This window comes from Zonotrichia albicollis, chromosome 7 (genome assembly GCF_047830755.1).
Source record: "Zonotrichia albicollis isolate bZonAlb1 chromosome 7, bZonAlb1.hap1, whole genome shotgun sequence".
In the NCBI taxonomy this organism is placed as follows: Eukaryota; Metazoa; Chordata; class Aves; order Passeriformes; family Passerellidae; genus Zonotrichia; species Zonotrichia albicollis.
The window spans coordinates 19966616-19985918 of NC_133825.1; the positions used below are offsets into that span (position 1 = coordinate 19966616).

Sequence of the window (19303 nt, forward strand, 5' to 3'; positions counted from 1 at the left end):
GAGTTTCCACGAGCTTCAGTCAGAAAAAGCCTTCTGAAGGAAGAGTCCATAATCACCATCCACAAGGAAGTTTTCGGGCACTGGAAGTGATTCAGAACACACAAACCCTTGCCCTGAGGGATACAGTCCTGATTGTGTTCTTGTTATGTGAAAATCAAATCCTACAAAAACCAGTTTTGATCAAGCTCAAGTTCCTGTGCCTTGTTTTAAACAGCTACTTCTCATAAAAAAAAAAAAAGAGAGAAAAAACAACATTAAACCACAGTAAGAGGGTTTCTGTAATTTCTATCACAGTTTTCTGTCCACATGTGACAGGCACATATAAGGATTCAGAAAATAATTCTTAAAGAGAAATGAGAAGGAGGTTTGGAAAGAAACATGATGGGGCAGCAGGTAAGAAAAGGATTCCTGACCTTCCATGTCACCAAGAGACAGGAATTCTGTGCTTCCAGACTGTTGTTACAAATACAATATTACCAATAAAATCTAAAATTGAACAGGCAACAGAAATTACTGGTGGAGTATGAAATGAAAGACATGACACTGAGGCAGATTTTAAATGCTGCCAGTCATAGTGTCACACTTAGTTCTTTGAAAGTCAAACTAATTAAATTATTGCCCTTCAAACAGAGTTTCAAAGCCTGATTTCCTTCCAAAGTTAAAATATGTACATTTTAGGCTTCCTAGTAAAGAAACAGATTCCATTTATATGAGCTGCCTTAGTACTAAAATCCAGTGGCCTGACTAAGCTGTAAATGTGTTTCTGCTGAAGAGAAAAACCAGAAAGGAAACGTTTTGGCCTTCCAAGTCTTCAGGAACAGACACAAAATGTCTTCATGAGTGAAGAATAACCCAGAAAGTTCATGACTGAGGAGCTGCAGTGGCTCTGCTCACACATAGGGCTACAAACCAACATATGAGTGCACAGACACAATGGTTGATGATTTTTTAGGAGTTCAGCCCTGGAAACATCACTGGAGTTAAAGCTGCAAGTCCCAAAGTATGAACAACTCTTCTGGAAGGGACACAAAGTGTTCCAGGGCACTTTTAGGGGGGTTTCTGCTTTTCCTGCACCAGGAGTTCCCTTCCCAGGTGGGAGCAGCACCTTGAGGACCCCAGCCCTTGGAGGAAAAGAACCAGCCCCAAGAAAAGAAAGGAACCAGCTCAGTTCTCACAGCCTTCCCTCACCAAGGGATGGCTCAGGACAGTTCAATTTTAAAGACTCAAAAAGCATTGATGTTGGATAGCCTGAAGCCCAAATAATACAACACGTGGGCAGAAGAAACACAGGATCCCAAGGTGGTTGAGGTTGAAGGAGCTCAGTGGGCACCTTGTGGCACCTCCCAGCTCCCTCAGCCTTTCCTGGGCACCCAGATGCTCAACTTGGTAGCAGAAAAAAACCCTTGTGAGTCCAGTGCCTGGGAGAGGCTCATTCCCAGCCAGACCCCACAGTCTGGTGATTCCAAGGCTGTTGGGATTTGGAATTTCCAACTTCTCCAGAAGCAGTTTCCTGCCTCATCCCTCCCAGCACAGCCACAGGGAGATCCCAGGATACTCAGTCCCTTTTATACCAAGGCTAAAATCTGTACATTAACTGAGATGAACCTCCGTTCAGTGCCCCTATTTTATGAATAACTCACTTCTCACCGCAGGGAAATTCATCTTCTGTCACCTCAAAGTGCTGCTGGTGGCACTCAAAGACACTTTGAAGAACTAAACCCTTCAGAGGAACTTAATGGCTCTGCTACAACTCCCCAACATCAAGTAGAGCTCTTTTCCCTGTAGGAACAAGGGCACAGCTCCCAACCAAGAGCACCAAGTGCCCATAAAACACACAAATGACTCCTGTTCCCAAGAACAGACACGTTCCCTCAGGCAAGGACCTGGTGGCATTTCTCTCCTCTCCCTGCATCTGTACAGTGCAGGGCTCAGGGAATGATCCATGAGCTCCAGGTATTCAAATATGCATTTTCCCCAGTTAATTTCCTGCCCAACAGTAATAGATCAAGATGTGAAACTATTTTCTTTCTAAAATAGCCTCTTCAGGTGATTTGTAAGGGCCCTCAGTGATTTAATTTTTGTAGCAGAAGATTTTTAGACTGAATAAAGACATTAACTAATAGAGGGGGCCTTGAAAACCAGGTGAAGGAGTTTGGGGTGAACAGTCCTGGTGCAAAAGTGAACAGTTGTGTTTTTCACAGAAAAAAAAACTTACTTAAAAAGTCACCCCCACTTAGGGAAGTGGCAAAAACCATTTAAATGGGGTTTCTTTGTTACTTTCTGATAAAAAAATACCCATCTGCTGAACACTTAGGAAAGGAAATCCATATTTGGATGAGCAAATCTTCTGATTAGCCTCAGTTTTATTTTGTGAAATTTTGTTTCAGAATGAAACAAAACCACTGAGCCAGCAGTGAGATCCATACCCCACAGTGCAGGTGTCCATGGCTCATCTCTTGTTCCACAGTCAAGCAGAAAGGAAGGAAAAGGAAGGAAATGAGCCTGAAACCAAAAGATTGGAAGAACTACAGTGATAAGTCCAAATAGAGTTGAAAAAACCAACATTAAATAATCAAGAGAGCATTCCTTCTTAGCCATACATGCCCAGAGAAATACATCCAACATCCTGTTTGCATCTCCTCTGGGATAAACAAGTATTATTCCTCAAGTGAGTCAGAAGGGATGATTTCATGAACAGCTCCAGGAGATTTCTGCAATGGAGGCTCTTCTAGAAATCCCCATCCCCAGCATTATTGGACTTGCTGCTCTTCAAGGTCTTTTCCAAACAAAATGATCCTGTGGTTCCACTGGCTCCACACCAAACAGAGGCAGGACTTGAGTATTGACATTTTTGGGGTGTGACAGGCCCCTGGGTCAGGGGAATGTGAGGGACAGGTGACACCAACCCCCCTCAAGTACAACCCAAATTTACAAGGCAACAAAAGGACCAGGATGGGCTCATCTCTGAGCAGATGAATTCAGGATTTTTGTTACTATTCTTCTTTTAAAGCTATAAATCTTCAGGAAAAATATAGGGACCTTTAAGTGTTCTTTTCAGCCACGTATAAAAAAAAGTGCAAAACCACTTTAGGTTAAAAGCAGCCCCACAAAAATCTTCCAAAAGCCCTTCAAAGACTGCATGGTATGAAGCAGATCCCCACAAGTCACAGCCTCAGCCCCCCTTGTGAAAACCCCAAGAACTGATCCTTTGCAAATTTTGTGGGTGGATCTCCACATTTGCTTTTGGTTTTTAAAAGGGACCAGAATGATTTTTGCCTTCTCTTAATCTTTTAAGAGTAAAGAATAAATTATTTGTGTCCCACCCCAGCTCACATTTGTATTTTCATGAATGATATGGACTCAACATAATTAAATATGTTAATTGGCAAATAATTGCTGCTGAATTGGTTTCATCTGGCATAAAAGGGCAGAAAGTTTTGAATTCAGGAGCCTTCTTTGGTGGCCAAAAATTCCTGCTAAATTTTCTTCTTTGAGCCATAGAGATTAGATTAGAGAGGGAAAAAAAAAGGAGAAATTTGGTCCTGTGTTTCCACCTTCGTCCTTCCTGATTCCTTTAGCCTCAGAGTTTGCCTCTGAATTCAATAATGCAGCACTGGAAAAATAAAAGAGACTTCAGCTGACCTAATTTCACATATTGCACAGCTACAAGTGACATTTCTACTTTTACTTAAGTTAAAATATTATGGAAAAAAATCCAACCTTTGCAGTATTTCTGCTGTTTGGAAGAGAGACAACAGCAGGAACTGTAAAACCAGATCTCTTCCTTTCAGAAAACAAAACCAAAAATACCCACAATATTCCCCATCCACATTCAATCCTAACTTTTATTCTGGTGCACCACAGGATTGAACAAAAGGATTACAGCATGAAAGAATTGAAATTAAACACTGAATGGGCTCATCAACAGTAAATTAGGACTGATGACATGGCTTGGTAACAAAAGTCTTGGGGGTTTTTAATAATTAGAGGGGTAGGTTTGAATACAAAGGGACTACAGTAGATGGGAGGTACTTGAATTTCACCAGGAGCAGATGGGATCCTGGAGAAACTTCCTACTGAAGTTTAGGGAAAAAAGCAGCCTGACCAAGGCACTCCTGGATGAAGTGACTTGGGGACATCATTAATTGCTGTGGCTGGGGAGGATTTGGTGACACAGGAGGTCAAGTACAACATGTGAAAGAGAAATTATGAGCTAATGAAGCAAAATGCAGCAAGAGGGGCAAGAAACTGAGTCAACATCCACAGCTCCCACCAGGAAAATGGAGGACTGGCATGCTGGTCGCAAAGAAATAGCCCATAATTCCTGCCAAAGTTGATTTTTTATTTATTTATAGTTATTATTCTGCTGTTAAGAGAACTGCACTGGTAGGAAATGGCAATTGCCAGAAGAACACATCTTTTCTATGTTACATTTCAGGTTACAAATTCTGTTCCTGCACATCAGAACTCCTCCAGGCCCAGCCCTGAACAGAGTTTTCTATTTAGCTGTAAGGAACATATTTCCAAGTAATTATGCCTGTAAGCATTGCCTCATTAGCTGGGTGCCATTTGCTGAGTCACCAGTCCCCCACCTTGGCTTAAATCCATTTCCAGCTCATTTTTCCTCTATTACACCCCTGTGAAATTTATCCAAAGTGCTTTTAGCTCCATTTACCCTTCCCTGAACACAGTATGGGGGAGCAAATCAGTTCAGTTTGTATCAGGGTGCTGCATATTCCTCAAGAAACAGCTTTTCTGAACTGTCACCCTGAAAAAAGCAGCAGGAATTTTGGCCACAGCCAGCAAATTTATACTCATTATAACAAAGCTGTCCTGCTCAGGCCGTGTAAGAGACCATTACCAAAGATAAAATCAAGCATGGTTTCTGTGATAAATATATTGGCACATGCCAGGCTAAAAAACCCACCCCAAAATTATGTTCAGACCCCTTTGAAGTAAGGGAGTTGCTGTATTTACTGAGTCACAGGACACTGCCATTAAAGAGTGGTGGCCCTTCCCTTCCTCTAAATCACCTGGAAGAAAAAGGATTCTCAACAATCTTGGGATAAGGACACAGAGGTGAGAAATTGTCATATGAGTATAAAGGAAATGGAACCCTGAGGGATCCCTTTTTCCCCTCCAGGAGATCAAATTGCTCCTGTCCTGTCTGGGGCATCTGTGTTTTGCACACTCCACCATCATACAAGACCAAAAATTCTCATTTTATCCTCCTCAAAGATGCCTTTTTGGAGAGATGTGATGCTGCCAGCATGAACACAAATAAAAATCCCACTTAAGTGTTGCCTTTTTTTGTTTTCCTCAGCCCCATGATCCTGCTTTGCTTCCCACCATTATTCCCACTGCTCTCCCATGTCCTCCTGTGCTGCTGGACATGCCAGAGGCCACCCTGCCTTTTCTCCTCCACCCAAACCAGCATCTTCCTCCTCAAACCACCCCCAAGGTCAACCTCTACCAGCCTGATGGCCCCACTCCTCCGCTGCAATAAATGAGTAAAGCCCAGTTAATTGTAGCCCAGCACAGAGCAAATATGTGAAATGTGAGCAGCTCGTCCACTTCAGTGTCAGGAGTGACAGTGATTATGACAGGGTGTAAAAATGGAGAAAATTAAATTAGCTTTCTTGTACGTTATGGGGAGGGTTGGGCTGGGGGATGGAAAGGAATAAAAGGACATTTGGAGAGCAATTAGTCAAACAAGAAACAGAGACTTTCAACTGGATAGCAAAAAACAAAGCATAATTCAAGCAGGACTGAAGACTTCACATGGAAGCAAAATTACTTTACTTCCTAGCTGACAAAATAGAGGTTTTTAAACCAAAACCCAGATGCCAAAGTCATAAATTTGTACAATTACAGCTCTACCCACATGGAGTGCCATGGATAATGAGCAACTTCATTACAGACATTCTGAAGCCACACTCAGTTTTCACTTATCCCACTCATTATTCCCAGGAGTATTCAGGAACAACTCTGACAGAATTTGCCCTTCAATGCTGCTAAATTGTTCAAAAGAATAAACCTTAATCAGTTATCCAGGCCTGTAATTTTTAATTACCAGAGATCACTGGCAGGACACATTTCTGCTGTCTTTTAATTAAAATTCAGCCAAGATGCTCTGAGGAGGAACACAAGCTACTGGTGCCATGTTTCAGGGTTCCTGAAGAATTGTTTCTCACTGTGGATTTTTTTCCAAAATTTTTGGTCATTAACCATTCTCTCAATCTGCTGTTCCAACCGTAACTGCTGATTTATGAACAAAGTAAAGTGTACTGTTAAAGCTTGCACAATGAATACGACAAAACCAATTTTGATGCTCGAGTCCAACACTGAGTAAGCATAACTGAAGATTTTATCTTGCCTGCTAAATCAACAGCTTCAGGAAATGCAATCATCACTGGATGCTGCAGCCATGAAACACAAAACACACCCAGACCTTCCTTTCTTGGAACCTCTTCTCCTGTCGAACTACTTCATCAAATATTAATTTTTTTGGGGGGAAAAAACCCATTCCAATGAAATTCCAGAGGCATCCCAGCCCTCCCAGAGCTCCACCCCTCAGGCAAACCCTTACCTTCATCATTCTGGGCCAGAGCCCAGGCCAGGACAGCAGCGAGTGCCGTCCCCACTGTGAACCATTTCCAGAGACAAAGCTGCTGGACCATTTTCTGTCAAACTTCACTCAAGGCAGAGCTGCAAGAGAGGGATTTGACACATTTATTACTCAACCTGCACAAAGATGAGCCACTACAAAGTTTTTCACAGGGGATACTAAGAGCATGGCCTTGTTTCAGCCACAAAAATAAATAAAATAAGGAAGGAGAACCCCTAATCAGCATTAAAGTGTGTACTCATTAACTCAATAGCTGTGCATTCACAGCCCTCCAAGTCATGAAAATGCAAGGTTCTGGCTTAAATCAGGTCTGATTTCCATAATTTTCCTGCAATAAAGTATTCATGGTATCCTTCCTGCTTTCAGGCACTTTGGAGGAGAAACTGTAGCAGAGAAATCACACTGATTATAATGAGGGTTCACTGCAAAAAGCCAGAGGGACCCAGGATTCAAAGGCATTGCCTGGGAAAAATGGGAATGATCCCTGAGGGTGGCCTTCTTTAAGGACACAGGCTGTTGGGTTGTGTCCAGGAAAATAAAAAAAAAAAGCCACCACTAACACCACACCAGAAAAAAACAATCAACAAAGTAAAATTAAAAACAAAGAAAAGCAAACAAACATAAAAAAATACAAAAGAAATCAACAAAAAACCAAAAAGCAAGCAAAAAAACCCCAAACAAACAAAAAAACAACCAACAAAAGAAGAAGCCCCCCAAGGGAAATAAAAACCCAAAACAAAACCCCACAACCTTCTCCCTTCCCCCCCACCCCACCCTCAAGCCCCAAAACAAACAAAAACCACCCAAATAAACAAAAAATGCCCCACCAAAATCCCCAAGACAAGTCTGGCTGAACTCCAGAGTCTACCTGGAGTGCAAACATTATACAGTTAAAAAACCTCCAGTTCATGGTTCCAATAAAAAGAATTATTACAATTCTGCAGCCCAGAACTGAGTTATTTAAAAATACTCATTCAAAATAAAGTTTGGGATAAATACAATGACAGGAGCATGGAATGAAAATGGTTTTAGCAATATAAACCAAGTTATTGTAAAAAAAATAGCTGCATTTATTAAAAATGAAACAAACCTACAAAACAACTGCGTGCCAAGAGTTTGAGGAAAACCTGTGGGGATTTTTCCACAGGAGAAGGACAGCAAGTAGGGAATTGTAATAAACCAGACTGAGCGGCCCATATTTACTCAAGTATTTATAGTTTCTAGGTGGTTGATAATATAAATAAAAAATATATATCTTGAGTTTGCTTGCTGGACACCTCACATGGGTGGGATTTCCAGGATGTCAGAGGTTCTTCCTCAAATTCAATGATTTTATCCTGTGATTTATGAGGCACACTCACAGTAAGCACAGCCCCCTTTCCCTTTGTCAAAGCCATGGATTGCAGGTGACTTTACTGGATTTTAACGAACATGCTGGAGAAATAAAGGGCAGCAGCAAAACCATCTCAAATTCTACACTGAACACATTGCTCCACTCCTCATCCAGGGGTTAAGGATGCAGAGAGGCCTTTCCAAACTCCATCTCCCCTCATGTTGGACTCTTCCCAACCTGTTTCCAGCATCAGGAAGTTGGCACAGAAAGAACTTCAATATTGGCCATGAAAGAAGGAAGCCCCAGCACAGATCTCATGGGACTGTTGGTTCCCATTTCAGACCAATGTTTGTCTTGACAGAGCAGCTCCAGGTCACAGAACCCAGGAATTCAAGCCATGCCAAGCACCCTCATTCCTCCTTCTCTACCCTTGCCCTTCTACAGCGGCTTCTGACCAAATTCCAGCAGAGAATTGTGGAGTGACAGAATTCTTCAGGTTGGCAAAGACCATTCAGGTCGTGAAATCCAAGCAGCACCACCACCATGGTCACCACTGTCCTCAAACGCCATATCTACACGTGCCTTGAAAAATTCCAAAGATGAGATTCCACCACTGCCCCAGGGCAGCCCCTTCCAGTGCTTTACAACCCTTTCCATGAAGAACCTTTCCATCCCTTTCCATAAAGGGCTCTACAACCCTTTCCATGAAGACCCTTTCCACGAAGAACCTTTCCACGAAGTGCTTTACAACCCTTTCCATGAAGACCCTTTCCATCCCTTTCCATAAGGGCTCTACAACCCTTTCCATGAAGAACCTTCCCATCCCTTTCCATAAAGGGCTCTACAACCCTTTCCATGAAGAACCTTCCCATCCCTTTCCATAAAGGGCTCTACAACCCTTTCCATGAAGAACCTTTCCATCCATCTCCATGGAGAACCTTTCCATGAAGTGCTTTACAACCCTTTCCATGGAGAACCTTTCCATGAAGAACCTTTCCATCCCTTTCCATAAAGGGCTCTACAACCCTTTCCATGAAGAACCTTTCCATGAAGAACCTTTCCATGAAGAACCTTTCCATGAAGAACCTTTCCATGAAGAACCTTTCCATCCCTTTCCATAAAGGGCTCTACAACCCTTTCCATGAAGAACCTTTCCATGAAGGGCTCTACAACCCTCTCCATGAAGAACCTTTCCATCCCTCTCCATGGAGAACCTTTCCATGAAGTGCTTTACAACCCTTTCCATCAAGACCCTTTCCAATAAGTACTTTCCACCCCTTTCCATGAAGTGCTTTACAACCTTTTCCATGAAGAACCTTCCCCCAATATTCCATCTAAACCTCCCCCAGCACAACTTGGGGCCGTTTCCTCTCATCCTCTCACCTTTCCCTGGGAGAAGAGACCCAGCTCCCCTCTCCTCACTATCAGCTTCTCTCAGGGAATTGTAGGGAACAACCTCAGAGAGAAGGCAGCAACCCTGACAGCTCAAATGGGAAGTTAGAGGCAGCTCAAAGGAGGATTCCAGACTATTCCCAAAGGAACTATTTATTATTCCCATGTGAGAGGAGACCAGAACTGCTTAAAAGGGCCTTTTCCCTCCCTTCTCCTTCCCCAAATGTTCATTTGGTTACTGTCATGCAAACTTAGCACATTCCAAAGTCATTCTAGAATTTGCAACAGCACCTTCCCAAAAAACACCAAAATTACTTTTCTCATTATACATTCCTGCTGACTACTAGGAAATCAAGGCTGTTTCCACATCACCCAAACAGATTCCAGTTAATCATCATTACGAAACCTCCTGGGAATTTTGGGGATAGGAATTTCTCAGTATTTCACCACTGTTTGCTCCCCTGTTAACAGAATTTCCTGAAGGAAGTGCGCTCAGCTGCTTTTCCACTTGAAGCAGTGCAATTCCATTAGGTGCTATTGACTCCAGCCTTTTACACCTCAAATCTCAGAATACAGAAACTCAGGAGACTCATGGTGTCTTCAGGTCAGCCTAAGTAAAAAATCCCATCCAAATAGAGATTTTAGGTGTTATCACACCTAAAAAGAAGCGCACAAACTCACTTCTGAGGCTTCTGATATTTGATTTTACAACCTTGAAAAACAAAATAAATCCAGCTCGCCAATCACGATGTTCTATTTTAGAAAGTTATTCAGAGCTCAGCTGACACCCTTGAGCGGAGTCTGCTCCTGAGAGATTTTTAGGATGGAATCTTGACAGATTTATTTTTGATTTTGATGAAATGTCAAGTTAAACCACAAGGATAGCAACACTGCTGCTCCCAGAATAAGTAACTCTCTATGCAACTGGACTACAACACAAGAAAAATCCTGGTTTTTTCCTTCAATTCATACCAGAAAAAAAACAACCAAATTACAAAAAAACCCAAAACAAATAAAACTCCCAAAAGCCAGGACTATAAAGTACAGAAAATGACACTATTAAGTTCAAATCATTCTGTTAACTTGGAAATAGCTCAGAACAAATCACAATTTACCACAAAGTGCCAAAAGGTTGACAACCTCTAAGAAATAAGGTTGAACTCCAGCCAGGGCAAGGAAAAACTACAAGCTGATGAGAGAAGGAGGATCTGTAAAGACACACAAAATGTCTACAAGACTCAGTATTTTCCTGAAAAAAAAACTCTCATTTTAAGTTTTAAGAGATGAAGGAAATTAATCTGAGTTATGACTTCTAAGCACTTTGAATGTATTTAGAGGAGCAAGAATATGACATATAGTAGATGAATAATATTAAGTAACGTCCAATAATTATTTCCTTTTAGATCTGGTGTTACTACAGGTTTCAAAACTTTGCTTTCATTAGAAGCTGGAACAGGGAGGAACATGGCATTGGTTGAAATAAAGAACCATTTTCTGAGCACCTTGTGCCAGGGCCTCCCCACACTCCCAAATCCTAATTCCCAATATCCCAATTCTCTCTGGCAGCACCAGCCATTCCCTGTGTCCTGTCCCTCCATCCCTTGTCCCCAGTCCCTCTCCAGCTCTCCTGGAGCCCCTTTAGGCCCTGGAAGGGGCTCTGAGCTCTTCTGGAGCCTTCTCCTCTCCAGGTGAACCTTCCCAGCCTGGCTCCAGCCCTGGAGCAGCTCCATGACCTCCTCTGGGCTCATTCCAACAGCTCTATCTTTCTTGACTACTTGAAATGAATCAGTGGGGGAAATAAAAAAAGGAAAATCTAAATTTTTGGCCAGATTTGCCACTGGCTCCCTCACCCCAGAACTGCAACATCCACACCCAATTCCATAGGAAACACGGACTGTGGGAGTGCCCACACCACCCAAACTGCCACCAGCAACAACTTCTGAGTGTTCTCCACAAGCAGGAAATCTGAAAACAATTTGGAGGCAAACACTTTGCAGTTCTTGCTCCTACAGTGGGTTCAAAGCCCTGACAAACTTCAACAGAAATCACTAAGTGAGCATTATTAATTCATTAGACACGTCAACAAATATTTGCTATTTAATGTATTTGTCAAAAACAGTGGTTCCTGAGACACTGCTGTGGCTGGATGAGTAACTCAGCATTTAAAAAGGAATTAAACACCCATTTATATCTGTTATATAAATAAAATATAAATAAAATAAATAAAGCTGTTATTTACTCAAAAAGCCTGAACTCCTTCAAGCATCAGGAGTGACCCACTTTGCTTAGTGGGGATGCTCTTTGCACCCTACAATTGTGATAAATCTTTACAAGTATTTATTTTTTAAAGGTTGATGCGACTGAGTTGCTTTAACACAACAAAAAAATTATAGAGGGATGGATTTTTTATAAGATTCATCATTATTACTGATCAGCTGAACGCTCTTAAAGTTTGTAGACATAAAACAGGGAGTGCAACTGCTTATTCTGGAGAACTGGTGCCATAATAAATCAGAAATGCCAGTAAAACAGCAGGAAAAAGCCTCTTACAGAAGCCAGAAAGGAGAGGAACTTGCTTTAGAGTCTGACAGTGCTCCAGGGTTAAAGCTACAGTTCACTAAAAACTCTGTGTCCCAAATGTTTGATTTTTGCCACCCAAACAATTCTGTTGAAGTGCCAGCATGAGAAAAAGCTGCCAGAACATTATTTAACCACAAAACAGACACACACCAAAAAAAAACCACTCCAAAATCTGTTTTGCCTCATAGTGCTGATAGTCACCTCACCTGGTATGGAATTCATCTCCATGAATTCCATGGAATATCTCAGGGGGGTTCCTTCTGATGAGCAGCTCCTGAGCCCCTCTCACTGGGGCTGGAAAAGATCCTCACCTGAGGCTTAACCACAAAATCAAACCCTAATTCCAGCTCAGGACATTCTGGAAAGGTGAATCTCATTCCACAAGGTCATGCCCATACCCATGGACTGAGCACCTCTCACTGGGGCTGGAAAACACCCTCACCTGAGGCTTAACCACAAAAATAAACCCTAAATCCAGCTCAGGGAACCCCTCTGGCATCTTGGGACATCCTGGAAGGCTGAAGATCAGCTGACAGCCCTTCTACCATGCCCTGAGCCCTTCTCACTGGTGGGGCATATCCAGAGCACACCTGCCAGGCTGGAAAACACCCTCAGCTGGGCTTCACCACAAAACCAAACCCTAATTCCAGCTCAGGGATCACCTCTGGTAGTTCAGGACATACTGGAAAGGTGAATCTCATCCCACAAGGTCCCTCCCATACCCAGGGACTGAGCCACTCTCACTGGGGCTGGAAAACACCCTCACCTGAGGCTTAGCCACAAAACCAAACCCAAATTCCAGCTCAGGAGCTCAGCAATCACCTCTGGTAACTTGGAGCAGCCTGGAAGGGTGGATATCATCCCACAGCCCCCTCCCATGCCCAGTCCCAGATCCCATCTCACAGCCCCCTCCAAGCAGGAGAAAAGCCAGGGAAGGAAGATTTCACCTCTGAGTTAAAACCAGTTCTGGCTCTGATTCAGCTGCAAGTGTGACTAACTCTGTTTGCTGAAGTCAAATATCTGCTTAAATGCTTTCCTGAAGAATTATTCAAGCATAAGCAAATATTTGGCTGTGCTGGTGCTACAGTGAATAATTTACAGTGCAAATCCAGCCCTTTTCTCCAGCTTTGGAGGTTCCCAAAATCCAAACACTACTCAAGGTTTTATTTCACTGACACACTCCTTGAGCAATTAACACATGAGCATTTCAGCCTATGGACTCTTGGATTTACTCAATCTTGTTAAAGTGCTCTCATGCTCTGAGACTGGCACAGTTGAGTTGGATTTTATCATCCTCATCTCCTTGGATGAGACCTTTCAGGAATGTGAAGATTTTTGAGATTAAATTACAAGATCAAACCTGCTCCCACCTCAATTCCCTTCTCCCAGCTGCAGGGTCTGTTCCACATAAATAAAGACATTAAAAAGGTGGAATATTGATGCTGCATCTGTTCCTTTTTCTTGTGTTACCAAGCTCTTGAATTTTTACCCTCACTTGGAGGCAGCATTTTTTAGAAAGCAAAACCACAGAAACAAGGAAAAAAATTACAATTTATATGAGGATGTGAAGTAAAATTTCACCAGCAACTTGAAAATCCTCTGTGTTTTCTCTGTATCTACACTCAAATAATTCATCTTCAAATATTCCTGCTTGCCCCCATTCTTCTAAGGACTACTGAGTTTATTCCTTTTCTTGCCCCACTCTTTAATCCTGTTATTTTCCGTGTCTTTCTGGCAGAAATGACTCTTTAAGAGTCGATGAGATGCCACTGCAAGGCCAAAGTAAAGCCTCAAAAAAGCTCAAAATTAATTTCAAACTTAATGAGAGCACCTGAAACAGCTGTCCCTGAGCCCTGCAATGTAAAAGTCAACTAACAAGACATTTCTACTTCAATGTGGAAATCTTTATGCTTGTTTCCATTTTGCACCCCCAAAAACTCCAAAACAGCTATTTTCCTACAATTATAATTGTAATCATAATCAATTACATTGCACAACTGTAAATTGATTACAATTCTAATTGTAATCATAATTATAAAGTTCTTTATTTTCCATCTCTTTGTACCAATGGTGGCCAGAGAATCCCAGAATGGAATTCCAGACTTTCCTGCTGTGGGCAGGGAAACCTTCCAGACCCTCCAAGGGCACTTTTCCACCCTCCTGCAAGCAGAACATCCTTCAGATGCTGATTTGAAAGGATTAAAACTATTTAATGTTGCTGATTGTCAGTGAACAAGGAAGACTGATAAATAGATGGAAGGTTTGCACAGAGAAAACTCAACTAAACTCACAGAAATTTAAAAGTTTTATGGGATAACTGAGGAAGGGAGAGAGAAGCACTTTTGTTTCCTGCTTCCATCACTAGCAGTGATTTATTTCCTGTCTTTTTAACAAGCAGTGCAGCTATTGGATGGATTAACAGGATTACAGCTTCTCATCACTCATTCCTGTCCACAAAACCCTTTTTTCCATGCATTGTCAATTTATTTATTCTTGTTTCCAGCCCCCCTGTATGGATTTCACCTATAAAATGATGTTTCCACAGAAGGTTTTGAGTCACAAAAGCTGTTTGGCTGTGACACTGTTCATTTGAAATTCCTGCTCTGCAGATAGAACCTCCAGAAAGGAGAGAGAGCAAAGATATCCTAAACCTGATATCAGAGCCAGGAGACTTCAGCTGAAAAATAACATTAACATAAAAAGATTAAAAGAAGTACAACCCATATTAGGCAGGAGCAACTCAGTCCATTCTTCAATAACCTTTGCCTTCACAAAATATGCCCACACAGCTAAAATTACACATTAAAGTGCTAATAATGAAAATATAATTCGATAGAAAAGTCCAAAGATTTGTTTCATTGCTTTTACTGCAAGACAGGTATTGGATTCCATCCCAAAAACTTCCCCATTTCTCCCTTGCCAGAGCATTTTCTCTCCAAGGATCCTTCCCTGAGATACATAACACAAAGGAGAGAATCCAAGGGGTAAAATCTCTCTGACACTCCCTGGATTTTGTGGATCCCTGCTTTCCTTAAAAAACACAACACAACTCAGGGCTCTCATCCACCCAGGCTGGCTATTCCAAGACACTTGGCTTGCACATCTCCCAAGCAAATCCTTCTCTTCCACCCTTACAGACTCTCAGAAATGCTCCTGCCCACTGCTGAATGCAGGAACTGATGTGGCATTTCCAGCTTTTTCTGTTCTGCTGGATCTGTGGGTGATTCACGTGTTCAGAGCTGGGGTGTGCCCACATTTTGGGACACTGGGATGGGCACAGGGCACTCATCCAGGGACAGCTGGCACTGAGTGCCCACCAGAGCTGCTGGGGATGGATTTAAACTCCCACAGGTGGTGTTTGATCTGCTCAAGTGTCTCCTTGGTGAAATGTCCAGCAAGAAACAGCTTCTGAGGAACAGAAGAGAGGTAAAGATAGGATCTTGCAAGACATGGTGGGGACAGGAAAATAATGGAGATGACTTTGGGAGAAGTGCAAACACAGGGATTTTCAGAGGGTTCCTGGCTGCTACAGGAACTGTTTTCAGGCTGGAGGTAGGTACACATGCCAGGGATTACCAGTATAGAAATGGTTTGGGTTGGCAGAGACCTTGTAGATCCTCTCATCCATCCCCCCATCCATAGGCAGGAACAACTGTTCCTCCCTGCTCAGGTCCTGCAAAGCTGAACCAACTCAGCCCCAGGTGTGAATCCCAGAATGGTTTTGGTCAGAAGGGACCTTAAATCCCATCCAGTGCCACCTTTGCCACAGGCAGAGACACCTTCCACTGTCCCAGGCTGCTCCAAGCCCTGTCCAGCCTGGCCTTGGGCGCTGCCAGGGATCCAGGGGCAGCCACAGCTGTGCCAGGGCCTGCCCATGCTCACAGGGAGGAATTTCTTGCATATATTTCACCAAGATTTCCCCTCTGGCAGTGGAAGCCATTCCCTGTGTCCTGTCTCTCCATCCCTTGTCCAAAATGCATCTCCATGTTTCCTGTAGCCCCTTCAGGCCACAGTTTGGTCACCCCAGAGCTTCTCCTGTCCAGGTGAGACCCCCCAGCTGTGCCAGCCTTTCCTCCCAGCAGAGCTGCTCCATCCCTCTGCCCATGCTGGTGCCTCCCCTGGGCTCTCTGCAGCAGCCCCAGGTCCCTCCTGTGCCGGGCCCAGGGCTGGGGCAGCTCTGCAGGTGGGGTCTCACCTGAGCCCAGGGCACAGGGGCAGAATCCCCCCCTGCCCTGCTGCCCACGCTGGGGCTCAGCCCAGGACTGGGTTAAGAAACAGGGAAATCCAGGGAAAAGCACTGCACCCCACCCCAATGCTGTGCAACAGAGACAATTCCACATTAGCGCCAGCAAACTTTGAGCTAGAGGGAACAGCCACAGGGAAATGATGCACAAAAAGAACCTCAATCCTACATTTCAAATGGCTCCAGCAAATTTCCTAAGTGTAAATGCAGCACGTCCCTTGGAATGGGTTAAGCAGTTTTGTTGGACATGAAACATTTCATTGTTTATTTAGATATTTGACTCATAGGGCTTGTGCAGGTGGTTATTTCTAAAAGATCAGCCAAAATGGGTTCACAAATGTTTGTATTTAGGAAACCATTAAGATATCCAAGTAACAGTCAGATCATAAGGAAATCCAGGAATACCACCAAAACCAGATTTTAACAACCAGCAATAACACATCACTCAAAGGAATGTTTTAAAAGTGGGCTATTCTCAAATCTCAAAAGCTGTCAAAGTAAATAAGATTGTTTCACCAATTTCCTGTAACATCTCATAAAGGAAAAAAAAGAACATTGTTTTCTGACAGTCCTTAAATGAACAGCACCCTTACACTCACACAAGGTCACAAGTTTGTCTCTGATTGAGGCCAGACGTGGGAGAATGGAGAAAAGCAAACAAGGAAATGCACTCTAAAATGCAGAGATCACTCCAGGAATGGACAGCCTGCACACATCCACAGGTTCCTGATACCATTCCCCCCCTCTTCCACTGACTTTTCATAACCCTACTTGATATTTTCATTGGCACTGGGCTGACATTTCCATGAATTCTATTAAATACCCTGGTGTTTAGAAGACATTGAGCTGGTGAAGTTGAACAGGCTGGGAAACAGCCCGCACAGCACGGACACACAGGGACCTCCCCATGGCACATCAGTGAGGTATCAATTCCTGCCAGGGCATTGTCACAAGTTCAGAGGTTCACAAGATCTGAACCTCTGAGACTGGAGAAGTTCGGATAAAGGCCTGGAATGCCAGGATGAGGCAGAATAGCTTTAAACTGCCAGAGGGCAGGGCTGGATGGGATATTGGGAATTAGGAATTGTTCCCTGGCAGGGTGGGCAAGCCCTGGCACAGCTGTGGCTGCCCCTGGATCCCTGGCAGTGCCCAAGGCCAGGCTGGAGCAGCCTGGGACAGTGGAAGGTGTCCCTGCCCATGGCAGGGGTGGGAATGGATGGGATTTAAGGTCCCTTCCCACCCAAACCATTCTGATAATAAACAAAGTTTCACAAAGGAGGGAAGAGACCTCTTTTACCTACAGCAATATAAACTGGCCCAGGGTTCAGCAGCAAAGACATGAGGATAAAAATTCCTCACCACCAGACAAGAACATGGGAGAGGGTTCCCAAGGCACTCATGGGGAAGGAAAACACAGAAGACAAAGTTCATGATGGGCAGCTGAGCCATGATACCATCAGTTTCAGCTTTCATGTTTTTCAGATTCTGTGCTGCTTTAGTGTGCAGTTCTGAGCTTCACATTAAGGGATGGTGAACTCTGTGCACAAAGCAGGGAGACAAAACAATTCCTTCTCTAGCTGGGGACCAAGGATAACTGTTACAAGCTCCATGCCCAAAAAGTATAAACAATGGTGAAGAGAGAAAAACAAGCAGGATGGGACTTCATAACCTGAAGCTGTAATTGGACAATTAACTCCAATATGCAAATGGAGCAGAACTGATCTCAGTGACAGACCCCGTGACCAGGTGTCCATTTTGTGCCCATTTTGGTTCACCTTGGGTGCAGCCCTGGCTGGGCTCTTGTGCTGCCCAAGGTGGATCCATGGAGGAGATCCTTTTAATAAATCCCTGCTTTATTCTTTAGCTCTGTTCTAGGGCAGCCTTCTCATGGCTTTCCTTTTCCACAGAAGAGTGAGCAATACCAATCCATCCTGGAAGCTGCTCTGTCCACACTTCAAGAAGGAATTTTAGCACAGAGGTGAACTTGAGAGGTGCCAGTGTGGCTGTTAATGTCACCAAACAGGTGACAGCCAGCACAGATTCCTGCTCACTGCTGAAGTCAGGGAAGGGGAAAAGACTTGCAAGTCATGATTATTCCTGCAGCAGAGAGGCTGGAGTTTTGGACATGATCCTGAGACAGCTCCTTTGAAGAAAGGGGGAGAGGCTTTCCTGTGGTTTGGAACAGAAAGGTAACTACAGGTAAGCAGTGCTCAGTCATGTGTCCCCTCCTGGGGCTGTGTCCACAGCGCCCTGAGGCTGCCAGGATGGGGAGGTGTCAGAGACATCTTTTATGAAAAATCCTTTTAGGGTTTTTCCTCCTGAGAAGCTGGGAGGCCTCAGGAACAAAAGGCAAACAATGATTATCTGCTGCTGTGGAATGCAACAGGTGCATCTGTGATTGATCTCAGAGTTGTTTTTAATTAATGGCCAACCACAGTCCAGCTGTCCAGACTCTCTCGGTCAGTCACAAGCCTTTGGTAACATTCTTTTTCTATTCTTAGCCAGCCTTCTGATGAAATCCCTTCTTCCATTATTTTAGTATAGTTTTAATATAATATATATCAAAATAATAAATCAAGCCTTCTGAAACATGGAGTCAGATCCTCATCTCTTCCCTCATCCTAAGACCCCTGTGAACACCATCACAGGGAGGGACAAAAAAGGCCCTGGCAGCAAGAACACAACAACAGAATTACAAGAAACACTCATTCTAAAGAAAAAATGAGAAGATAAAATTAGTTTTCATTCAGTGTCAGAAGAGATGCCTTTCAACCCAGGCACATATTCCATGAGATGGGCAGCAGGTCAGAGATTTGGGGTACTTTGAATCTGTTCCCTCAATTTTTGTGGCTTTTCTCCTGAAATGTGTAAAGAGAGATGGAAGAGAAAAGAAAGCCCTGTGGGTGTGAGGTTGGCTGTCCAAAATAAAAGGCTGAACTGCAGGAAACACTATTTTAGTGCAATTCAGTTGTAAAAACAAGAGCAAACTACGAGCTAAGAGGCCAGATGAGCTGGCCCACGCACTTTCCTACTGCTGGGTGAGGAGGGGAAGGTGTCAGAGTGTGGAATTAAATGCCAGGTGAAAGTCTGCCAGCTCCAGAGTTCAGCCCTGGCTACAAACAGAGGG

At 43.4% G+C, this 19303-nt stretch overlaps 1 protein-coding gene across 12 annotated transcripts in view; it reads right to left on the minus strand.

Annotated features, from left to right (window-relative positions):
* The window catches only part of PCDH15 (protocadherin related 15), a 630962-nt gene that overhangs the window by 258343 nt on the left and 353316 nt on the right, over window positions 1-19303 (minus strand). For all 12 annotated transcript variants that reach the window (XM_074544551.1, XM_074544552.1, XM_074544553.1 and 9 more), the window contains one exon: window positions 6590-6708. In XM_074544551.1, the coding sequence (XP_074400652.1) occupies window positions 6590-6680 (91 nt within the window). In that variant the 5' untranslated portion in view covers window positions 6681-6708. The remainder of the gene's footprint in view (window positions 1-6589; window positions 6709-19303) is intronic.